Source organism: Branchiostoma lanceolatum, chromosome 7 (assembly GCF_035083965.1).
Source record: "Branchiostoma lanceolatum isolate klBraLanc5 chromosome 7, klBraLanc5.hap2, whole genome shotgun sequence".
Taxonomy (NCBI): domain Eukaryota; kingdom Metazoa; phylum Chordata; class Leptocardii; order Amphioxiformes; family Branchiostomatidae; genus Branchiostoma; species Branchiostoma lanceolatum.
The window spans coordinates 13,523,981-13,545,735 of NC_089728.1; the positions used below are offsets into that span (position 1 = coordinate 13,523,981).

At 41.5% G+C, this 21,755-nt stretch overlaps 1 protein-coding gene across 1 annotated transcript; it reads right to left on the reverse strand.

The window, feature by feature from the left end:
- Positions 1-16,564: 16,564 nt before the first annotated feature.
- Positions 16,565-20,548, reverse strand: LOC136439448 (prostaglandin E synthase-like). The gene is made up of 3 exons (XM_066434899.1): positions 19,963-20,548; positions 17,874-17,956; positions 16,565-17,506 (listed from the first exon to the last, which is right to left on the reverse strand). The coding sequence occupies exons 1-3, from the start codon at positions 20,083-20,085 to the stop codon at positions 17,254-17,256; spliced, it is 459 nt and encodes a 152-aa protein (XP_066290996.1). The 5' UTR covers positions 20,086-20,548; the 3' UTR covers positions 16,565-17,253.
- Positions 20,549-21,755: the final 1,207 nt, after the last annotated feature.

Consider the following 21,755-nt stretch of genomic DNA (forward strand, 5'->3'; position numbering starts at 1 on the left):
CGTACATCCCTTCCCCTCGTCACACTACCTAAAACCTACTGGCCACGGGATGTCCCAGGGCAAGAAACCCGTAACACACCACGACGTGCGTCCCTTCCCCTCGTCACACTGCTTAACACTTACTGGCCATGGGAGATACCAGGGGAGGGAACCCATGATACGCCATAGGAAACATTCTTGCTTCCTCTACCTTTAATGTTTTTAAACCTCTAGTCTAGTCATTTATTGAACCATTTCAGGATGCAGAAATAACAGCATTACACAAACCTTGCAAGTTTGATGAAAAACAACCTGGCTGCTCAAGCATTTCGTGCATATTTGCAATTTCAACACAAATTCTAACAGGCCACAGGTCTGAGTGTGATTTCTCCCTGGTAAAATAGATAGATAAATGAAATGAACTGAAATGAAATAAAATGATTGGCTTGACCGAATCATTTGGCCAAGGTATGAGGTCGTGGAACTCTAGTTGGTCTTTTTGACCCTCCATGGCAAGATCTAAAAATATTTGAAGTGTAAATCAGTGGCACAAGCTAAATTTCTGTTGACCTATCTGAGCGACACCACTTGCAAATCAGCACAGAAATTCATTTTCATTTTTTGTCAACAGAAGCACATCGTTATTACAAAAAGGTATCTCAGCATATGCATTCGTCATGCCATATCATGAATTGCACCGAGAGATATATTCAGTATGAAAGTGGTCTGTTGCCTTGGTCCCTGATGTGTGTCAGGATAGGCAAGGGAAGGACATTACTAGATTGCGTGTGTCTCTACAACTGATACACACCAACGTTTGCAAAGAACAACCCGCAGAGTCCGTAAGAGATGCTGCCTCACCGTGTCGAAATATGTCAACAGCACCATTCTGTTTTTATAGCCACTAACGCAAGTAACAAACTCCATGGGATGCTCTTTCAGGTCCTCCCTACACCTCTTTCAGGTCCTCCCTATGCCAGACAAGCAGTTATTTATAGATTTTGAGCGTAAAGTGTTCTCTTTTATCTGGAGCGGAGGACCAGAAAGGGTTAGCAGGAAAACAATGTATAATTCAATAGAAAATGGTGGTCTAAATCTTAAAAACCTATATGCATTGGCACTCACAATAAAAGCATCATGGGTGCCTAAACTGTATTCTAATCCAAGCTGGTTTAGTGCTTGGCTTTTAAGAGTGCATCCAAATGTGGTAGAAGATTTATTTCCCTTTTTTCAGATCAAATCTGTACAGCACCTCAAAATAGGTTCCTTTTTAAGTGAAGCCTTATTGGCTTGGTATAAGTTTCAATATAAGACCCCCACAACCGCTAGAGAAATTAGACAACAATTATTATTCATGAATACAAATATATGTATTGAAGGTGTACCTTTTGTATTTAATGCTTTTGTCAATAGAAAAATTGTTTTTATAAATGATATTGTGAATTCAAATGGTAACATCTTGACTTATGATGAATTTTCCACGAAATATGGAACAATTTGTAACCATTTTAAATACACACAGTTGATTTCTGCCATTCCAAGCAAATGGAAATCAATTTTGTGTAATAATTTCCCAGATCAAGTATGTATACCTTTAATTCAGAACTATACATGGTTAAAACAGACAAAAATCAATAAATGTATGTATAAATTCTTTTTACTTTCCAATAACCTTATGGATACTGCACATAATGTACAATTATCTTGGCTGTACCTCTTTGACTCCCCCATCCCATGGAAAGTAGTATACACTTTGTTGACCTACTGCACTATAGACCCAACACTTAGGTTTTTTCAGTACAAAATCTTACATAAGTTTTTACCTACAAACAGATTATTGCATATTTGGAAATTGACTGATGACCCGTTGTGCTCATTTTGTCATCTTGAAGAGGAGACTTACCTTCATGTGTTTTGGGAATGTCCTAACTTAATAGCTTTTTGGAATAAACTCAAAATTTGGTACCTTCAAAAAACAGGTCAAGAAATTCTTTTAAATGGTTTTAATATCATTTTCGGAAACCTTTTCCCAGGCACCCCTGTAATCCAAAACTTTATTATCTTATTAGCTAAATATTTTATATACCATAGTAGAAAGTCCAAAAAAGTGAATTTTGAATCCTTTATTGTTTATTTATTCTTCTTCAATAAAGTTGAATTATATATGGCTACAAGGAAAAATAAATTGGAAAAACATCTGGGTAAATGGGGCAGATTATGTGTGTGAAGTACATTACATTTTGCCATACCTTCTGTGTTATTTACACATATCATTCTGTCAGTTTTTACTATTTTTTGTTGCATATCTATCATAAATCACATTATTTATGTACATTTATGTTATTTTGGTTTGATAATATTTAAGTTGGATGGTCCACCGCCTTTGTTATTTCTTTTATTTTGTTGGAATAAAGAATAATAAAAAAAAAAAAAAAAAAAAAACTCCATGGGATGCTGAAATTGAAAAAGAAGTTGACCAAATAGGGAGAATAATTTGCCAGAGCAAACCATGAGTAGCCGGCCAACATGTAACTCCGACTAATCAATTACAGCAACCCAAGGAGTCTGGTACAAACTTCTGTTTTCTTGCCACCAAATTCAGTTACGATATCTAGAAAAACTTAGACATTTGTTGTAACACACTGATTGTTCATGCCTACTCGTGGGTCAGATCTTCCATGGCCACACGTTAAAGGACTGTCTGACACTCCTGATCATGAGGGCTCGGATAATACATTCCCAGAACGATTCCCAAACTTTTCATCAGAATCCGTGTTTTCACCTTTCATTGGAGATTCATACCATTTTTACACATTTGTACGTACGAAGACTTACACATTTGACTACATTTCTGAAACCTAAGCATGTCTAGGGAAACGTGTGAGTTAGAAAAACACATACTACGCGGTGTAGAATTACATATAAAATGCGTTATGCATGACGCTTCCTGGTGAGTTGCTGTTACTGGTTCAGGAGTTTATTCTGTTATGTCGCTGGACGTAAATCTCTAGAGCTCTCACCTTTTTTTCGTAAGGGAGAGTCATGACTAAGACTCATACTTATCTCGTTCTTTATTGCTCATGAGAACTGGCTTCAGCACAATACACCTCGACATGTGGACATGACAGCAAAAAACTCTAGCTTTAGCAATTTACTGAACCATTTCAGGATGAAGAAACAACATCTTTACACAAACCTTGTAAGTGTATTGAAAAATAACCTGACTTCTCAAGCATTTCGTGCATATCTGCAATTTCAACACAAATTTCAACAGTCCGCATGCCCGAGTGTGATTTCTCCCTGGTAAAATAAATAAATGAAATAAGATAAATTGCTTCGCCTGACTAAATCATTTGGCGAAGGTATGAGGTCGTGGAATTCTAGTTGCCGGTCTTTTTGACCCTCCATCGCAAGATCGCAAGATATCCACAGCATCCTTCTGAATCATAGTCTCTGTATCTGTATCTATATCTATATTGCCGGTATAACCGCCCTTCGGCGTAAAACACCAGCTTCGCAGGCACGCGGCGCGACAGTAGCTGGTTATCTTACACCGAACGACCTGTCACATCTAATCTTCGCATATCTAACTGCTTGCGTTGTTTAAAGCTATCTAATGAGGGTGCCTCTACAGTACATGACGATAACGCCTATGACTGAGTATGAACGCTCAGAAGAAGTTAAGTGTGAGATCAATGAGATGTAAGATTGGGTGACATACATCCTTTAATGACCAGAGGATATGTTAACACGAAAGGAGTGAAAAGCCTAAATTCAAAATTTTAAGATCATAAAGATAATATCATTGGGACAAAACAGATGGTAGATACTATGAAGAAAAAAATGAAATTCCAACTATTCGTTTCATATTGATAGTTACAGTACATGCTAGTGATACTGACTTCAGCTGTAAGAAAAGTTTCACACACGCCGCCCGATGACGTCATATGATTATGCCAACGGTCTTTTTTTTCGCCAAGCCCATTCAAATAATTCACGCGAGATATTCAAGTATGGCTTCTTGTGCGATACATGCTAACAGGTATTTCTCCATCCGCGTCTGGTTAATACTAATTTATCTTTATTAAACTGTACATCTTAATTCTTAACCACATTAAGTCACACATGGTATAGTGATGTCGATAGTACGGTTAAACATATAACGTTGGGTAACCTAAATTCGCGCGGTACTTAAATTCGGGATTTTTCGAAAACGGGGTATTTAGGGATATGTGCTAGATGCAACATAAGTAATACCGCTAGAAATGCAAACCTGCCAGACTTACGTATTCAGAACACTGTCTGAAAAGCTTCGATAAGCATGGATTATAAGGCGACGAGGTCAAAAACTCTCCGTCCCTTATTGGAACAGTCTGAGGACTTCGTGGGAGAATTAAACAACATGGTTGTCGGCTGGTTTATATGAAAAATGTCACATCCGCTTCCTGCTCAACACAATTATTTATAAGACAACTTATTACAATCTCTTTTGCTAACCTGCAACTGGATTCTAAGTGTGATCAATCATCAAAACTCCTCTCTGTTGCTACAACCTACGGCACGTGTATTTTCCCGCCGCCATATTGTTAACCAGAATCCTGTTGTCAAGCAGACGACAAAGGTTTGTGAGGAACACTTTTTTGTCTAAATGCTGCGTGTGATAGTGGACTGAGGAAGATATTTTCCTCAAAGTTTGCTCCTAACACAACAAGGAACACATGGACATAGTAGTATTACCATTTCTACGGCATCCAGCTAACTTCCCATGAATAATGTAACGTTACACGTTGCCCGATGATGACGATGGGCCGACTTTGAGTGAAGTTCTACCGACTCAACACACGGGTTGTACCCGAACTGGCCTGATGTGTGCGGTACGGCCGTTTTTTCGTGTATTTTTTTTACTTGGACACGTCTATATCCATAGCACTCTCCTCAAGCCAAGGATGGAACGAATAGCTGCTGTATAAAATGTGATTAGCGGTAAGATATTCAAGACGAATCTTCTCTCCCGAATAGACCTCTTTCCAGTTACGGCGGCCATTTTGAATTTTCTGGGGTCAGCTGGGGGCCATGCACCAAAGTGAGGCTAAGGCTGTACTTGGATAAGCCTGTCCATAGTTAAGACATAGGAATTCCATCCTTGGTGGTACATTTTGCGCCTCTAAGGTGAAATCCTGCGGTACATGCACCTGGCATGTGAAGAAAGTATTGTTGTGGACATTTGGACTTGATTTTGGCTAAATTCTAATTCATTTTTCATACTTTTTGACGTGTGAATTCAGAACATTATTGAATGCTTATATCCCCCATTTGTACTTTGCATAGATTAGACCACGTGAAATCGCACAAAAACATGCACCGAAATCTGGTTGATTTCCTTTTAAATTGGGAAGAAATTAAAGTTTGGTGGCTGTTCTAAACTTTCAGTGTCTTCGAAATTCTATCATATGTGCCTGTTGGGGTGGCAGTGTGGTTTCTATAAATGTATTTAACTCTAGCCCGCTCTTTAGTTTGTCCCCTGAAATAAAACCACATACATATACTGTTAAATTTCTATCTAGTAGACAAAGATCTTAAACCATAATTTGCTTTAAGTGAAAATATAGTAAATTTCTACCCACACTAATCTCAAACCAGCATGTGCATGTTTTTGTTAGGCATAAACACCTGGCGTGTGGGTCAATCCAGCTTGCACGTGCACCAGGCATACAGTGGTAGAATTAAGATTTTTTGCCATGCCAATCTCAGAAATTCAGAAATTGTCAATCTAACAGAAACTAAATCTGCTAAATTTCATCCAACAATGATCTGGACTCAACTTTTTGTGTAAGTTTATGTCGCTAAAACTAAATATCATCGGAGCAAACTGACATAAGGGTAAGCAAGGGGCGCACCCTGCGTACCCTGCCTTCCCACTAAGTTCTGCCCTCCCCATGGAGCTTAGTTTTCAGAACGGGATCTTGGCATCCAGAAATTGTCGGAAAATGTCTTTCTACAAAATAACTTACTACCCACAAGGATGCCAGCTGGGTGTATTTTCATGTTTTTGTAGGGTTTAATCCTACTAGTGATCAGCTATTACAGCATACCACGCTCACCGATGCAAAGTAAAAATTGATTTACAATGTTAATGCAAACACCGATGCTATTAAAATGTTTCCAAGTCACCCATCAAAAGGTGTAAAAAAAATTCAGCCAAAAGTCCAGAATATTTTCTACACATAACCGGCACATGTACCACAGTATTTCACCCTAGAGGGGCAAAATGTAGCACCAAATATGGCATACCTATATATCACATCATGATGATAGAATTATGAAGACACTGAAAGTTTAGAACAACCACCGAACTTTAATTTCTTCCCAAAAGGAAATAAACCAGATGTCGGTGCAGGTTTTTGTGCGATTTCACGCGGTTCCATCTGTGCAAAGGACAAATGGGGGATATAAGCATTCGATAATTTTCTGAATTCACACGTCAAAAAGTGTGAAAAATGAATTAGAATTTAGCCAAAATCAAGTCCAAATGTCCACAACAATATTTTCTACACATGCCAGGTGCATGTACCGCAGCATTTCACCTTAGAGGCGCAAAATGTACCACCAAGGATGGAATTCCTATGTCTTAACTATGGGCAGGCTTATCCAAGTACAGCCTCAGCCTCACTTTGGTGCATGACCCCCAGCTGACCCCGGGAAATTCAGAATGGCCGCCGTAACTGGAAAGAGGTCTATTAATGTGCCCCCCTGTCCGACAGCACCGTAATTGTGCGTGCGGCGGACGGTAGTTTCAAGTTGAAATATTATGGTGTCAGCACGACTAGAGACAAAATCTACCATATATATGATTAGTGCAAAGATAGTACATGATACTGACAGAATTATAGAAAAAAAGGATGGTTTATTGTTCTGCTAGATTGATTTCAGTCAACCATTATCGGAAAAATCCCGAATTTATGTTACCCAACGTTATATGTACTGTTGGCTATCCACAATCAGTCACACTTGGATAGTGGTAACATGCCCTTTAGCGGGTGCATTGTGAACTGGACTATATATGTTGCTCATTCTTTTCATAGCCACACACTGATCCTCCGATGTTGTTTTCCTTTTACAGGTTTCTAGCGTCCTTCTTTCTTGTTTCTGACAGATTTCAGGAATTTATGCATTTCAAATATGCCAATAAAAAAACACAAACAAAAAACAATCATTTTGCTTAAGCATAGCATACGATTTATTACTTGACGTCATTACCTTCTTCATCAAATTAGTCTGGCTATCTGACCAATAACAGCAGCTATCTTTTCAGTGCTCTAGATTCATATAAACATATAATACTAGTCTGTTAGATAAATACAGTGAATGTACAGACGACAGAACAGCCGATGGCCAAAGCTTGTTAGATACCGAGAAATATAACGTTAGGAAAAAGAATTGCTCAGCTGATCGTCAACCTGTCCATGATGGTTAAAAATGTGCGGATCAAGTACACAAACTGTAAGTAAGTGACTAACAGTTTCTCCGATGAAAGGTTTAGATACAAATAGACGGAATGTATGTAAAATGTTGCGCGAAGAAAAACGTAGTCATTTTATTCTTGTTTCTCTCGATAAGCACAGCCACCTATTCGAATGGCCAGCAGTTTCCTCAGTGTAAGACAGCCAGATGGCAAGATTGCATGCCTTTGAAAACCAGGCGTGTACTTTATGCCCCTGGCACAAATACGTGTGTCCTGTGTGGGGTCCTGAACGGGATTGGTTCCTCTAAAAGTCCCTTCCCTTTTCTTGCTGGGGTCAATGGTTTGGCTATAAGAGGATACCCATTCCATGTCCTGTCGGCAAAGAGCCTCGCACCGTTCGAGCATTATATGGTTGGTACTTTTGGTCTGATAGATGCAAAAATCACTGATGTGGAGAACAACACTTTCGCTAGGATTTCCAATCTCGAAAACCTGTCCCTAGATTCTAACAGGTTAAAAAACGTCAAACAGACCTGGTTCACTGATTTGGAGAAACTCATGGTGCTGATTCTGTCCAACAACCATATCGCACAGATAGAGCCAGGGAGCTTCGTGCCCCTAACTCGCCTGTATCTGTTGGATCTAGAGAACAACCGGTTACAGGTTGTAGACCCTGCCTGGCTCTTTGGGCTAAAACGTATCAAGATCATGATCCTGGGTTCGAATGCAATCAATAGCATTTCCCCGGGGTCATTCCAACACTTGCAACTGACATGTTTAGACCTGAGTGGCAATGATCTGTCATATTTGGATGGAGAGGTATTGTGGGGACAGTCTTCGCTCTCAACGCTGCATGTCAGCAGTGGTAGGTTGTTGTCTGTCCATGATGCAACGCCACACATAATAAAGTGGAGCATAGGTCGGTTAACCAGTGTGTTCAGATGGTCAGTTACATTGGTCGTTGAGGTGCCAAAGTTCCTATTCTGTGTCAGGTACAACGCTAACGGACTCTCGTTTGGATGGATGTTTGACTCATCAAACAATGTGTCTGGCAACATCGATTTAGGAGCGGTCAACCCTGGGAAATCTTGCGGTGATCATAGTTCTCAGAGCACCATCTCCATCCAGGCCCCTGCAGTTGTCCTGGCTACCGACGACTCTGTAGAAGACAAACTGGTCCCCAACACGTTTGAGCAGTGCAGGAAGGTTTGGGAATACGATGGGGGCATTACAGTGGGCTTGGTGGGAAACTCAATCTCCCGACTGGTTTCCATGGCTACACAAAATACAGCCTCTGGAGATGTTGCCATGTCATTTTTCCAGACACAAGACACAAGCACACTCACCGCCACAAAGGCCACCCATGACAACACAAAGAACATCACCTGCATTCATCTCACCAGAGGTGAACACACGAAGTTTTTCTTTAACGTTTCCCCGATCCAACATCAGACCCACTACCGCCAAACTACAAAGAAAGACTACACACACTACCCTGAAACTACTAAGAAAGACTACACACAGAAGGATCACCCTACACTTCAGGTGAGTACCACGAGTGAACCATATCTTAAAGGACCTCCAGCACCAGATTATTTTCTTATCTCAGTTGTTGTGTCGGCAGTGTTCTGCCTGGTCCTGGTGTCAGTGTTATTATGGAAGGTGTGCAGTGAGGAGGAAAGAGCCGCTGACGATGGTCACATTTGGACAATCCCCCCAGGTGTTGCCTTCCCCGGCTTGTTAAGGTCGTCTTCCCTCCCTACATTTTCAAGCAAGATGGCGTCGGATGACGCAGCCTCGTGTAGGTCATTGCCTGCTGTCCTGCATTCCATCGAACCTACTTACAGTGAGATCCCAGATGACATAGCTTCTGCTCAGAGACCTCTGCCTGTCCTCCCAAACGTATACTGGGAGATCCCAGATGACCCCGTCTCCGGAGTGATACGGCCAACTTACAGTGAGATACCAGATGACAGCGGTCCCAACCCCTTCTATGCTTCTCTGGCAGAGTTATCGCTTCATGTTGTCAGAAACAGGATACATGATCCACGCAGGTACCGGTGTGGAAGATCCATTGTCACATATGGATCAGCTGGACAGAGCACACCCCAGCAAAACCCTTTCTATAGAAACGCTCCAGAGGTCGAAGGCATAAGAGCCCGTAGACAGATGACAACAGCTTTGCCTTTGGTATCCCAGCCTGCTGACCAAGGTGTGAGGATATACGCAAACGTCACAGATGAAATCCTGTCCAAAGACGTCATGGGAGCTAACGTCGCCTTCTTCAAACTGCCTAATACCTATTTGCTTTGGGAGGTCCCAGGGAGGGGAACCCGTAACACACCACGACGTACGTCCCTTCCCCTCGTCACATTGCCTAACACCTACTGGCCATGGGAGATCCCAGGGGAGGGAACCCGTAACAAACCACGGCGTACGTCCTTCCCCCTCGTCACAATGCCTAACACATACTGGCCATGGGAGATCCCAGTGGAGGGAACCCTTAACACACCACAGGGTGCATCCCTCTGCATACTGCCTAAAACCTACTGGCCACGGGAGATCCCAGGGGAAGAAACCCGTAACACCACGGCCCGCGTCCCTCTCCACACTGCCTAACACCTACTGGTCATGGGAGATACCAGGAGAGGGCCACGAGACGCCATAGGACACGTTATTGCTTCATCTATCTATCACTTTTTAAAAAATTCTAGCTCTAGCCATTTGCTGAACATTGCAGGGTGCAGAAATAACAGTTTTACACAAACCTAGTAAGTGTTTTGAATTATAACCCGGCTGCTCAAGCAATACGTGCAATTTCAATCTTCAATTTCAACACAAATTTTTTCAGGCCGCAGGCCTGAGTTTGATTTCTTCTTGGGAAATGAATAAATGAAAGGAAAGTAAATGCTTGGCTTGACCAAATCATTTGGCAAAGGTATGAGGTCGTGGAACTCTAGTTGGTCCTTTTGACCCTCTATTAGATCACAAGATAATGGAACTGTCAATCAGTGGCACAAGCTAACTTTCTTTAAATTTGACCTATCTGAGCGCCACCATTTACGAACATGACCTCCTCTTCATAAGACATTACATCAAATCAGCACAGAAACTCATTATCATTTTTCTTAGAAAATATCGTCAACTGAATCATTATTATTACCAAAAGTTATCTCAGCATATGCAGTCGTCTTGCCATATCATTAATTCTCTCATATCGCAACGAGAGATATATTTGGTAGGATCACAGAAACTCATCATTGTTTTTTTTTGTTAGAAAATATCACATGTAGTCGTCTTGCCATATTATGAATGGTCTCGTAGTGAGAAATATAGTTTGTATGGAAGTGGTCTGTTGCTTCGGTCCCTGATGTATGTCAGGGTAGGCAAGGCAAGGACATCACTAGATTGCGTGTGTCTCTACAACTGATACACACCAACGTTGGCAAACAACAACCCGCAGAGTCCCTACAAGATAGGAGGCTCATCGTTCTGTTTTCATAGTCTCTAACAGACTCCATGGGATGCTGAAATTGACAAAGAAAAGAAATTGACCAAAAAGGGAAAATAATTTGTCAGATCAAACCATGTGAGTAGCCGGCCAACATGTAACTCCGACTTATCAAGTATACAGCAACCCAAGGAGCCTGGTACAAACCTTTGTTTTCTTGCCACCAAATTCAGTTACGATATCTCTAAAAACTGAAATACTTGCAACACACTGATTGTTCATGCCTACTCGTGGGTCAAATCTTCCATGACCACACGTTTGAGGACTGTCTGACCCTCGACATGTGGACATGACTCAAAGTGGACATTAATTGGTAGCGCACGATATCTGGTCATGTTACGTTATCCATCACTTTCTAAAATTCTCTAGCGTTAGCAATTTACTGAATCATTTCGGGATGAAGAAACAACATTTTTCTTGTGACCTATCTGAGCGGCACCATTTGCAAACATTACCTCCTCTTCATAAGAAATTAACATCAAATCAGCACAGAAACTCATTGTTATTTTTCGTCAACTGAAGCATTTCATTATTACAAAAATGTATCTCAGCATATGTATTGATTTCGTCTTGCCATATCATGAATTCTCTCGTATTGTACCGAGAGATATGTTTGGTACGAAAGTGGTGTGTTGCCTTGTTCCCTGATAGAAAATAGCCTGGCTGCTCATGCATTTTGTGCATATCGGCAATTTCAACACAAATTTTAACAGGCCGCAGGCGCTAGGCCTGAGTGTGATTTTTTCTTGGGAAATAGATAAATAAATGAAAGGAAATTAAATGCTTGGCTTGACCAAATCATTTGGCGAAGGTATGAGGTCGTGGAACTCTAGTTGGTCCTTTTGACCCTCCATCGCAAGATCGCAAGATATTGGAAGTGTAAATCAGTGGCACAAACTAAATTTCTTTTCACCTATCTGAGCTCATGAGCGGCACCACTTGCAAACATAACTTCTTCATAAGAAATTACATCATAACACAGAAACTCATTATTATTTTACCTAGAAAATATCGTCGACTGAAGCATATTATTCTTATAAAAAGGTTTCTCTGCATATGCATTCGTCTTGCATGCCATATCATGAGCTCTCTTGTATTGCACCGAGAGATATATTTGGTATGAAAGTGGTCCGTTGCCTCGGTCCTTGATGTGTGTCAGGATAGGCACGGCAAGGACATCACTAGATTGTGTGTGTCTCTACAACTAATACGCACCGACGTTTGCAAACAACAACCCACAGAGTCCTTATAAGATAGGAGGCTGCTACCTCATCGTGTCGAAATAGGTCCACAACATCATTCTGCATCTGTTTTTATAGTCTTTAACACTAGCAACAGACTCCAAGGGATGCTGAAATTGAAAAAGAAATTGACCAAATAAGGAGAATAATTTGCCAGAGCAAACCATATGTAGCCGGCCAACATGTAACTCCGACTAATCAATTACAGCAACCCAAGGAGCCTGGTACAAAATTCTGTTTTCGTGCCACCAAATTCAGTTACGACATCTGGAAAAACGGAAACATTTGCAACACTAGCAGATCTTCCATGGCCACAAGCCAAAGGACTGTCTGACCCTCCCGAGTGCGATTCCCAAACTTTTCAGGGTCTTGCTTGCACCTTTTCCTTGGAGATTTAAACAATTTTCACACATTTGTACGTAAGAAAACTTGCACATTTAACTACATTTCTGAAACCTAAGCATGTCTAGGGAAACGCGGAACACAAGTATGTCATTAATGTATATATTTGGGTAATTCCATAGCTATACTTCTACCAAAAGAAGGAGGACTATTATTGATATAATGGCAGTGCCCACGGGAAGTTAAAAAGCAAAATTGATTTTTTTTTATTTTCCCTTTAAAGTAAAGTTTCCTGAAGTGAACGTTTACGCTCATGGTTCAGATGGACGATTGGGTGACTGGCATTAATTGCAGAGGAGGGGATATGTTTACATAAAAGGAGTGACAAGCCTAAATAAAACTTCAAAATTCTAGGATCATAAAGATAATCTTATATCATTAAGATAAAACAAATGGTAGGTGATATGAAGAGAAAGGCATTTTGACTATTCATGTGACGCTGATTTGAGCATCTTGTACTTTAGATGGATTTTGATGTCGTGCGTATCTTTATAACTATTCTCTTGAACATCAATGTAATGTATTTGAAGATAGCATGCAGAGAGTCATATCATGTTTCCAGGGCTTTTATTACAGCACTATTTTATTCAAACTATTGATGTGTATTGATTTTGGACTTGTTAATGAGGAAGTAAGGGGTTGACTACTCGTTTTGATCTGTATGATACTGCAAAGGGTGTGGGAGGATTCGAGAAGAGATGAAGGTTAAATCTTTTTGTATGTATGTATGTATGTGTGTGTTTGTGATGTGGGTGGGTGGTTGTTAAACCCATTTGGGGCTTATCATAGCTTCCGTAGCAGACTGCTATAGAGTCTGAGCTTACAACAGGCCAACATAGCATGTACACTAACTAGGGAATACTTAGCAAACAAGGGCTGAAACGAAAGCATGAATATGATTAAGACCCACATTCCACTAGAATTAATTAGATTTTTCTAATCCTTGATCTTATCATTTGAATATCATGCAAAATGTAAAAGTATGACTGAAAAGACAACAAAACACACAAAGTGTAAAAAGATTCGATTTCTATCCATGAAATTCTCCGAGCGCTCTGTTAAATTTGAGGTCCCAGAATGCGCTCGGTGAGACCGCCATCCTAGTGGAATGGGGGTATAATTGGTTTTATATTCTAGCGTTTCCTCAGATGTCTAGTAGTATCGGTATAGTACTATTCAAACCCGCAGCTTATAGCTCATTGAATTCCATTGTGAGTATAGTAGAAATCATATATATGTGTGTAGAAGTAGTAGCATAGCACATGACAATGCCCATTCTAATGGGGCGAATAAGCTAAAGTCATATAATAACCGTGGTTTAAAAACAAAATAAAGGGTATGCAAAGTCTGACAGTTTGTAACAATGCACTGATGAGCTGTGACATGTCAGACTTCAAAATATTGGAGTAAAAGATAAATGGTATCAGGTGGGTGGAAACATATTAAGAAAAGACAGTTTTGTGGTGATATCGAATCTTCAACTCAACTTCCCTCCAAGCAATCATTATGGACAGATCCTAAATACGTGGCGTGCGGTGATCTAGTCTCAGGATCAAAGATTCAGTCTGGAACTGGAATCCCGGTCTGTCCGTCGGACCCATGGTGGAGGACAGTCACACCTTAAAGTCTGGACGTCTGTACGCCTTGGTCTGTGATGACATAAACCTACCAGTTCCGAACTTACAATGCAGCTTCAACGGTACATCACCATTGCACAAGAACAGACATGGCGGGGTATAGTGGAGGACAGTCATACTTTAAATTTAAAGTCTGGACGTCCGGACGCCTTGGTCTGTGATGACATAAACCTACCAGTTCCGAACTTACAATGCAGCTTCAACGGTAACGTTGGGTAACATAAATTCGGGATTTTTCCGATAATGGTTGACTGAAATCAATCTAGCAGAACAATAAACCATCCTTTTTTTCTATTATTCTGTCAGTATCATGTACTATCTTTCCACTAATCATATATATGGTAGATTTTGTCTCTTGTCGTGCTGACACCATAATATTTCAACTTGAAACTACCGTCCGCCGCACGCACAATGGCGGTGTTGTCGGACAGGGGGGCACATTAATTCGGGAGAGAAGATTCGTCTTGAATATCTTACCGCTAATCACATTTTATACAGCAGCTATTCGTTCCATCCTTGGCTTGAGGAGAGTGCTATGGATATAGACGTGTCCAAGCAAAAAAATACACGAAAAAACGGCCGTACCGCACGCATCAGGCCTTCGGGAACAACCCGTGTGTTGAGTCGGTAGAACGTCACTCAAAGTTCACCCCCACCGTCATGGAAATTTGTACATTATTCATCGGGGCGTTAGCTGGATGCCGTAGAAATGGTAATACTACTATGTCCATGTGTTTCTGCTTGTCCTAAGAGCAAACTTTGAGGAAAATATCGCCATCAGTCCACTATCACACACAACATTTAGACAAAAAAGTGTTCCTCGCAAACGTTTGTCGTCTGCCGAATAGCAGGATTCTGGGTAACGAATATGGCGGCGGGAAAATTCACCGTAGTGCCGTAGCCATTGGTTGTAGCAACAAAGAGGCGTTTTGATGATTAATCACACTTAGAGTCCAGTTGTAGGTTAGCAAAAGAGATTCTAATAAGTTGTATTGTAAATAATTGTGTTTAGCAGGAAGCGGATGTGACATTTGTCTTATAAACCAGCGAACAACTATGTACATATAATTCTCCCACGAAGCCCTCAGACTGTGACAATAAGGGACGGAGAGTTTTTGACGTAGCCAACTTCTAATGCATGGTTATCGAAGCTTTTCAGACAGTGTTCTGAATGCGTTAGTCTGTCAAGTTTGCATTTCTAGCGGTATTACTGATGTTGCATCTAGCACATATCCCTAAACACCCCGTTTTCGAAAAATCCCGAATTTAAGTACCCCGCGAATTTATGTTAACCAACGTTACATCACCATTACACAAGAACAGACATGTCGGGGTATATTATATGCATATTCATATCAGTACTGCATTGCAAGCGATCTGCTCTCATGGACATGTGGCATCATACCTGTGACAAGGTTGTGAAGTGCTACAAGAGATAGGAGCCATGCTCTTGAATCATCGTTAAGCTGAGTCTGTCTCTTAAAGTCGTGCCATCGATACAGCTCACCACGAAACCAAAAATGTTTGGACTGCCTTGGGTGCATGGCTGACCTGTGTAATGTAACGTTACCCTGACAAATACATATGACATAACGTGTAAATGTGCCACACTCGCATAGTGTGTTTATATGTGGCATCTGACTTGAGGTATTTGCCACTAAAGCCAACTCGATTTGTGACTAGCCAGCATGATCTACGTACGATACCGCGGTCTGAAGGGAGACTGTGAGGAAGTATTTATCATTTACGTCGCCATGACGCCACTACATCGGCTGGGCTTAGCTCATCTGGCTACATCGTCGAACTTGTAAAGACTTGTTTTGTGTATCTATCTACGAACATTATCGGATTGAAATATGAGAGATTTGACTTGGCTTGATCTGGATCCAGAGACGACGGCAACAGGAAAACACGAACGTTCATCTACAAGACCTACTGCTTACTTGAGCGTACAACTTGCGAAGATATTCATGATTCACGAGGCTCTGACATGTCACAGGTCATAGTCTTTAGTCTTTAGTGATTGGGAGCAAGATTGTGTAGAAGTCCCGAATGTGTGACAGGGGCTTTAGCCGGTCTCCATCGATGTCGCATGTAGTATTGATTATATGGGGTGCACTGAGTGTAATCGACTCCCTTGTAATGCATAATCATATATCATGATTACTTTACTTCTCATCAAAAATTCTAACTGACTTTTTGAATGACTCGATGGCCAAGAACACATAACTCTTGCTTAGTGCATATTGTTTTCATTTTTCTTTCACTGTTATCTTGTAAGATAAGGCAAAGTCGCCAAAAAAGAAGAAATAAAAAAAATAAAAAATCATACTTATATGCACATAGCTGGTCGTTGTGTATTTAGTGTAAAGTAAGTCATTCATACTGACGATATTTTGAGAATCATTTATGATTATAGCAAATGATGCATACTACAATGATGTTTAGATGGAAAGTCATGGCGAGAAGGATGAAGGATGATATTTAACATAGTTCTTTCGATGAATACGTGAAAGCATGTGACTCATATTCAACGCGTGATAGTAAAGATTGTGCTTAAAGCCATGTAGGTGCGTGCTAGATCGTTTGAACTCAAGTTGTGAATGTGTAAATGCTAACAATACGAAGCTTATTACTGATCACCACGAAGCTCATAGACGTACTATTGAACTAAACGTAGTACTTAACTCAGTTCAATTTTTTTTGCTCACCTCTACTATGTATTATGTACAAGCACAATTGATCCGTTTTGTAATAAAGCATGTGTTGTGGAACTTCTTATCTTTGTCATTAAGCCTAGCATATGACTCTGTACTGCATGCACAACGCCGTGGCCCAATCACAATAGAAACATAGATGGGCGCCGCTCTATACACCGGAGTGAGGAGTTGAATAAAATAATAGTTACGGTTGACGTAGGAACGTTATCTGCAGGCCACTAGCCTAGAAGTTCATATTGGGAGCAGAACATCTCACGATCAAACTTCACGAGAAGTTATCGTTCTATTTGATATTGTTCTTTCAACGGCTTGCCACACAGGACGTCAGAATGACCTGTACGGCCATAGAAATAGAAACGACCAGTCCGGCGGTGTAGGAGAGACTCCTGGTGGGAGCCTTCAGAGCTGCAAGGTAGGCCACGGTGTGCATGAGGCGGGCTGCGGTGAAGAGGCGGAAGTGCCAGGCGGCTACAGTCTGGCTCGGGGAGCTCAGAACGTAGAAAAACCCGATAACGATGAAGGGAAGGATGTTCTCCAAGTCGTTACGGTGAGTCCTGCAGGGAGAGAAGAAAATAGGGACTTCTCAATGATAGCTCAAGTGTTGGTATGATACATAATTGACTTTATACTAAACGTGTATGCACAAAATAAATATGACGCCGCATCCAACGGCGTTCATCAGGTATTCCACCCACTCTCAGCTAGTGTGCGTCAAAAAGTAGGTCAAATTCCGATGTAAAAGGTCCAAACGTCGGTGAGTTATCTCCCTATCATGTTGAAAAAATGATAAAAACTTGACGCATACTAATGATTACAAGCAGTCCATGCAAAGATAAACATACTTCATCATCAACCGTAATACTCAGTCGTAAAAGAATGCATAGTTTTAAACACGCCACCTGATGACGTCGTTCCACCCACCTGACAGCCCTGTCTACATCCGGGTGACTCCTGACGAACTCCGGTCCACCATGACGGTCGGCGTCCTCCGGGTTTAAGAACGACTGGTGAAACAAATAAATCTTATCAAAAATTTGATCCGATCGATAGCCTGCACATCAGAGAACATATGCGCCCCCTAGCGTTAGAATTAATTCCTCAATCACAAAAAGTTAGATGAAATATGGCGTATCTAGCGGATATCATACATTATTATACAGTACTTTTAATCGTTTAAATGAAAACAAATAATATGATACACATATTCAGAAAATAACTAGCAGTTAGCAATAGCAATAAAGGCACTGTGCTCTACTCGGTGAGCTCGAAAGCCGTGATTTTGCTTTATCATGGTCCGATGTTTTAACACACACTTACGTAACCTTGTTATTTAAACAGCACGGCTTTTAGTTAAACAAATCTCCTGCTTTGAGCACAAAAGGATCCGAGCAATATTTCATCTTACGTCAATTAACACAGCTTTTTAGTGCACTGTGTAAATTTGTCGTCTGAGTTGGAAATCATAATTCTGTCGGGCGGTAAGCCTTTAGTGCCTTTATCGTTCTGACAATGCTTCAGCTACACCTGATATACACCATATAGAGTTCACAGACTTTTCAGAACAATTTGATGCATGTATTTGCTAGCTATAGCACATATGCTTCTTATCATCATGTGCATGACTGTCACACACACACACACACACACACACACACACACACACACACACGCGCGCGCGCGCGCGCGCATACACACACGCGCATACACACACACACACACCGTAGAATACACATGCACGTTCCTCTCTTACAAGAGAAATATTATTTGATATCAGTACCTCTTCCTTCATATGGAGTGAATTATGTATTAGAAACTCCTGAGGTATACACGACATCTGTTGAAGTTGGAGGTATGCCAAGGTCTTACCCGAAGTGGCGCCCCCCATTTTATACAGCCTTTCTTGCAAAGCTGTTATTTATGTGACAAATGTCAACACAGTCAATGGCAATGTCAAACACTAGAAGGAGTGTTCCGCTTCAAAGGGAAGAAAAGAGGCACGCTTCACGCCCGTGTGCCAACCGGAATGGCGCGCACGACCGACCAATCAAAGCTGCCAGATTATCGCCCATCCCTGGTCTGATTCTGACGGGACAGGGTTGGGCGTCTTTTGTGACGTCATTGATTGCTCCCTTTAAGAACAGACAGATTATGGTGGATATCAACACACTGAGACGAGTTACGTCATGAGACACGTCAAAAGACTTTTCAGTAATAATTTTTGGCTCCTAGGTCAGGCTTGACTGACTTCCAAAAGCACCTACAAGCTAAGGGGCTCTCTTAAGGAGACCAATACTTAACCTACGTCACGTCAAGAAGTAGAACGATGTAGCGTGTAGAATAGATTATCAAAATCTATTGAAACTTTATCGACGGAGGTAATGATTATATCGTAAAAGTATCTTGACAATGAGTCAGCGATACAAATACAAGGCACCATATCAACTGGTGATCACTCTGCCCATTACTTCGTCATAAAAGAGGCAACAGGCCAAAAACAAGATCGTTTTTCGCTCGAATATATTAGACACGAGAAATTAGGCGACTAGTCTTTCACATGTGTTGAATAAAAGGCAGAAACTTCAGTGAGCCGTGGGTGTTTTCCCTGGAACGTACGTCTGTCTTGAATTTCTGCCTAGTCAGGGTTTCAAGATAAAGTCTACTGGTTCCAGACGCCTGGGGGCTATCGAAGCCCAAACATACAAACCACGGTGTCAATTTGTCTTGTCGTGCGCCTCCTGTCCGAGTTGAGAAAGATAAAATCTCACAAGAAGGACCAGTAAAGAACAAAAGAATCAACTCGACAACCTCTCCACCTACATGTTTAGCTCTAATTCTTGTGTGCACGAGTAGGCGTCTGCCAAAATATAACAACATTCCGCGGATTTTTAGAACGGCCCTAGTTCAAGGAGGAAAGGAATCGGTAACGAGCTTTCCCCTGGTCTGATAGTCACGCCTAATCTCTCCCGAGTACAAGGAAAAACAAACGGCAGACTTTTAAAACAACACTCACCTTAGTCCTGAGTCTTAGCTGCCCTGTGATGATGGATACCGTAAACATTTTCAGCACCAGGATCATACAGTAGAAGGCAAACGACCTGAACGTCGGGTTCCTGAAGTCCAAAAACGCAGACATATTGTCTTCGAAGCTTCTCGCCCGCCCGGCTGTCTGAGAAGTGAGCTTTGTAACTTGAGTCGGGAGGATAGGGCAGGGGCCGCCTGGGTGGACGTCCTTGTCACACGAATGACTTCACCTTTTTGCTGATTTTACGGCGAATCAATCACGTTCAAGTTGTGAAAGGGCCGCAGAAATTCGGGCGTCGGTGTCTGTCGGTTACCGGGACAACAGGAGCCGCGGGATAGAAAGTCAGCTGTTGTTGTGACGTTTCCTGTACAGTCGAGAGATTTTCTAGCGGCGTGACTTGCGGCAGGTACAACAGGTGACCACTGGCGCATCCCAGGTACGGTGTCTTATAAAGTCTGCACCCGCATTGCCTTAAGGCATATTTAAGACTTACCGGATAACCTGTTCCGGTTTAAGGTGTTTCCTGACCGGAAATGACGCAGAAGAAATACCACTGATAAGAGAAAATATCGGGTTGGTTATTCCTGGATGAGTAAGCGGCTTGCCCCATTTAGGACATTTAGCGGAGGCCACGCCCTCAGGTGATCCCGCCGTACAAAGATCGGGGCATACCATTTTCTCTCCGAAAGGGGCCGTAAAATCGTTAGCAAAATAATTCAAATAAATCATTCTGGGCCTTACATTTGTATTGACTGCTGCTATAAGGAAAAATGTTAAAAGAAAAAAATTTTGATAGTGACGCTCCCCATACACACTATGTATTCTTTATAATTAGACATTGAAGGGTCTTTGAAGAAATCCGCCGACCGAGAAATGTGTTATTTATATATAAAGACCTGTGCTGTATTGACAATGACGAGGCAACCGTTTTTGTTGACACAGAATCTGAAACATTTTGATGGGAGCCTGAAGTTCCTGCCGTTAATCTGTGGGCGTCAGTAACAGCTACAGCCTGGTTACCAGTCCCCCCAGGGCTGTCACTTCTCGGTACTGTAAGCTTCTATGGAGGCCCGCAACGCTCTCTGACTGCTAAATTCAGAATGGCAGCGGCTACTTATTATGTAAAATTCGCCAGGCTAACTTCACTTTACGCTTAATTCAGGCGCCAATTTCCCTATACGTACATGCAGAATGCACCGATAACGTTCCATACAACAATTTAGCGGTCTATGGAAAAGACCTTGTAGGCCCCCCTTCTATGGTCTTCTATCGCCGCCTGGCCAACTTTAAGCCCACCCCGCCGACAGCCTTGTCTGAATTCAATTAAAAGTCTTAGGTTATAAGTCCTAGGAGTGTATAAGGAAGTCTGAGGCAAAAATATTCAGGGGCATGTTAGGCCTGGTGCCGAAGCGCTGGTCTCAGAATAGTCAGCATGATCATACAGGCTACAACATCCGCTGATCTCCAGAAGACCAAGGAAGTTTGATAGTAACATATGTGCTGTGTGAACAAGTATGACGTGATCGTTCATCGGTCAACAGTTAAAGCATCATTATCAGCTCATGTTCCTGTATGACATACTAAGTCCACTGACTACATGATGTGGGAGTGACAAATATCTTTCTCAGTAGACACACAAAGTAGACACTATTGACGTAGGAAATGGAAGAAGAAGGCGTTGCTAGTATGAGGTCAGAAACGCACTTTTACATTGCACACAAGATGATAGGAACATCATTTCTCCATAAAAATTGTACAAATGTATTGTACAAAATATTGCA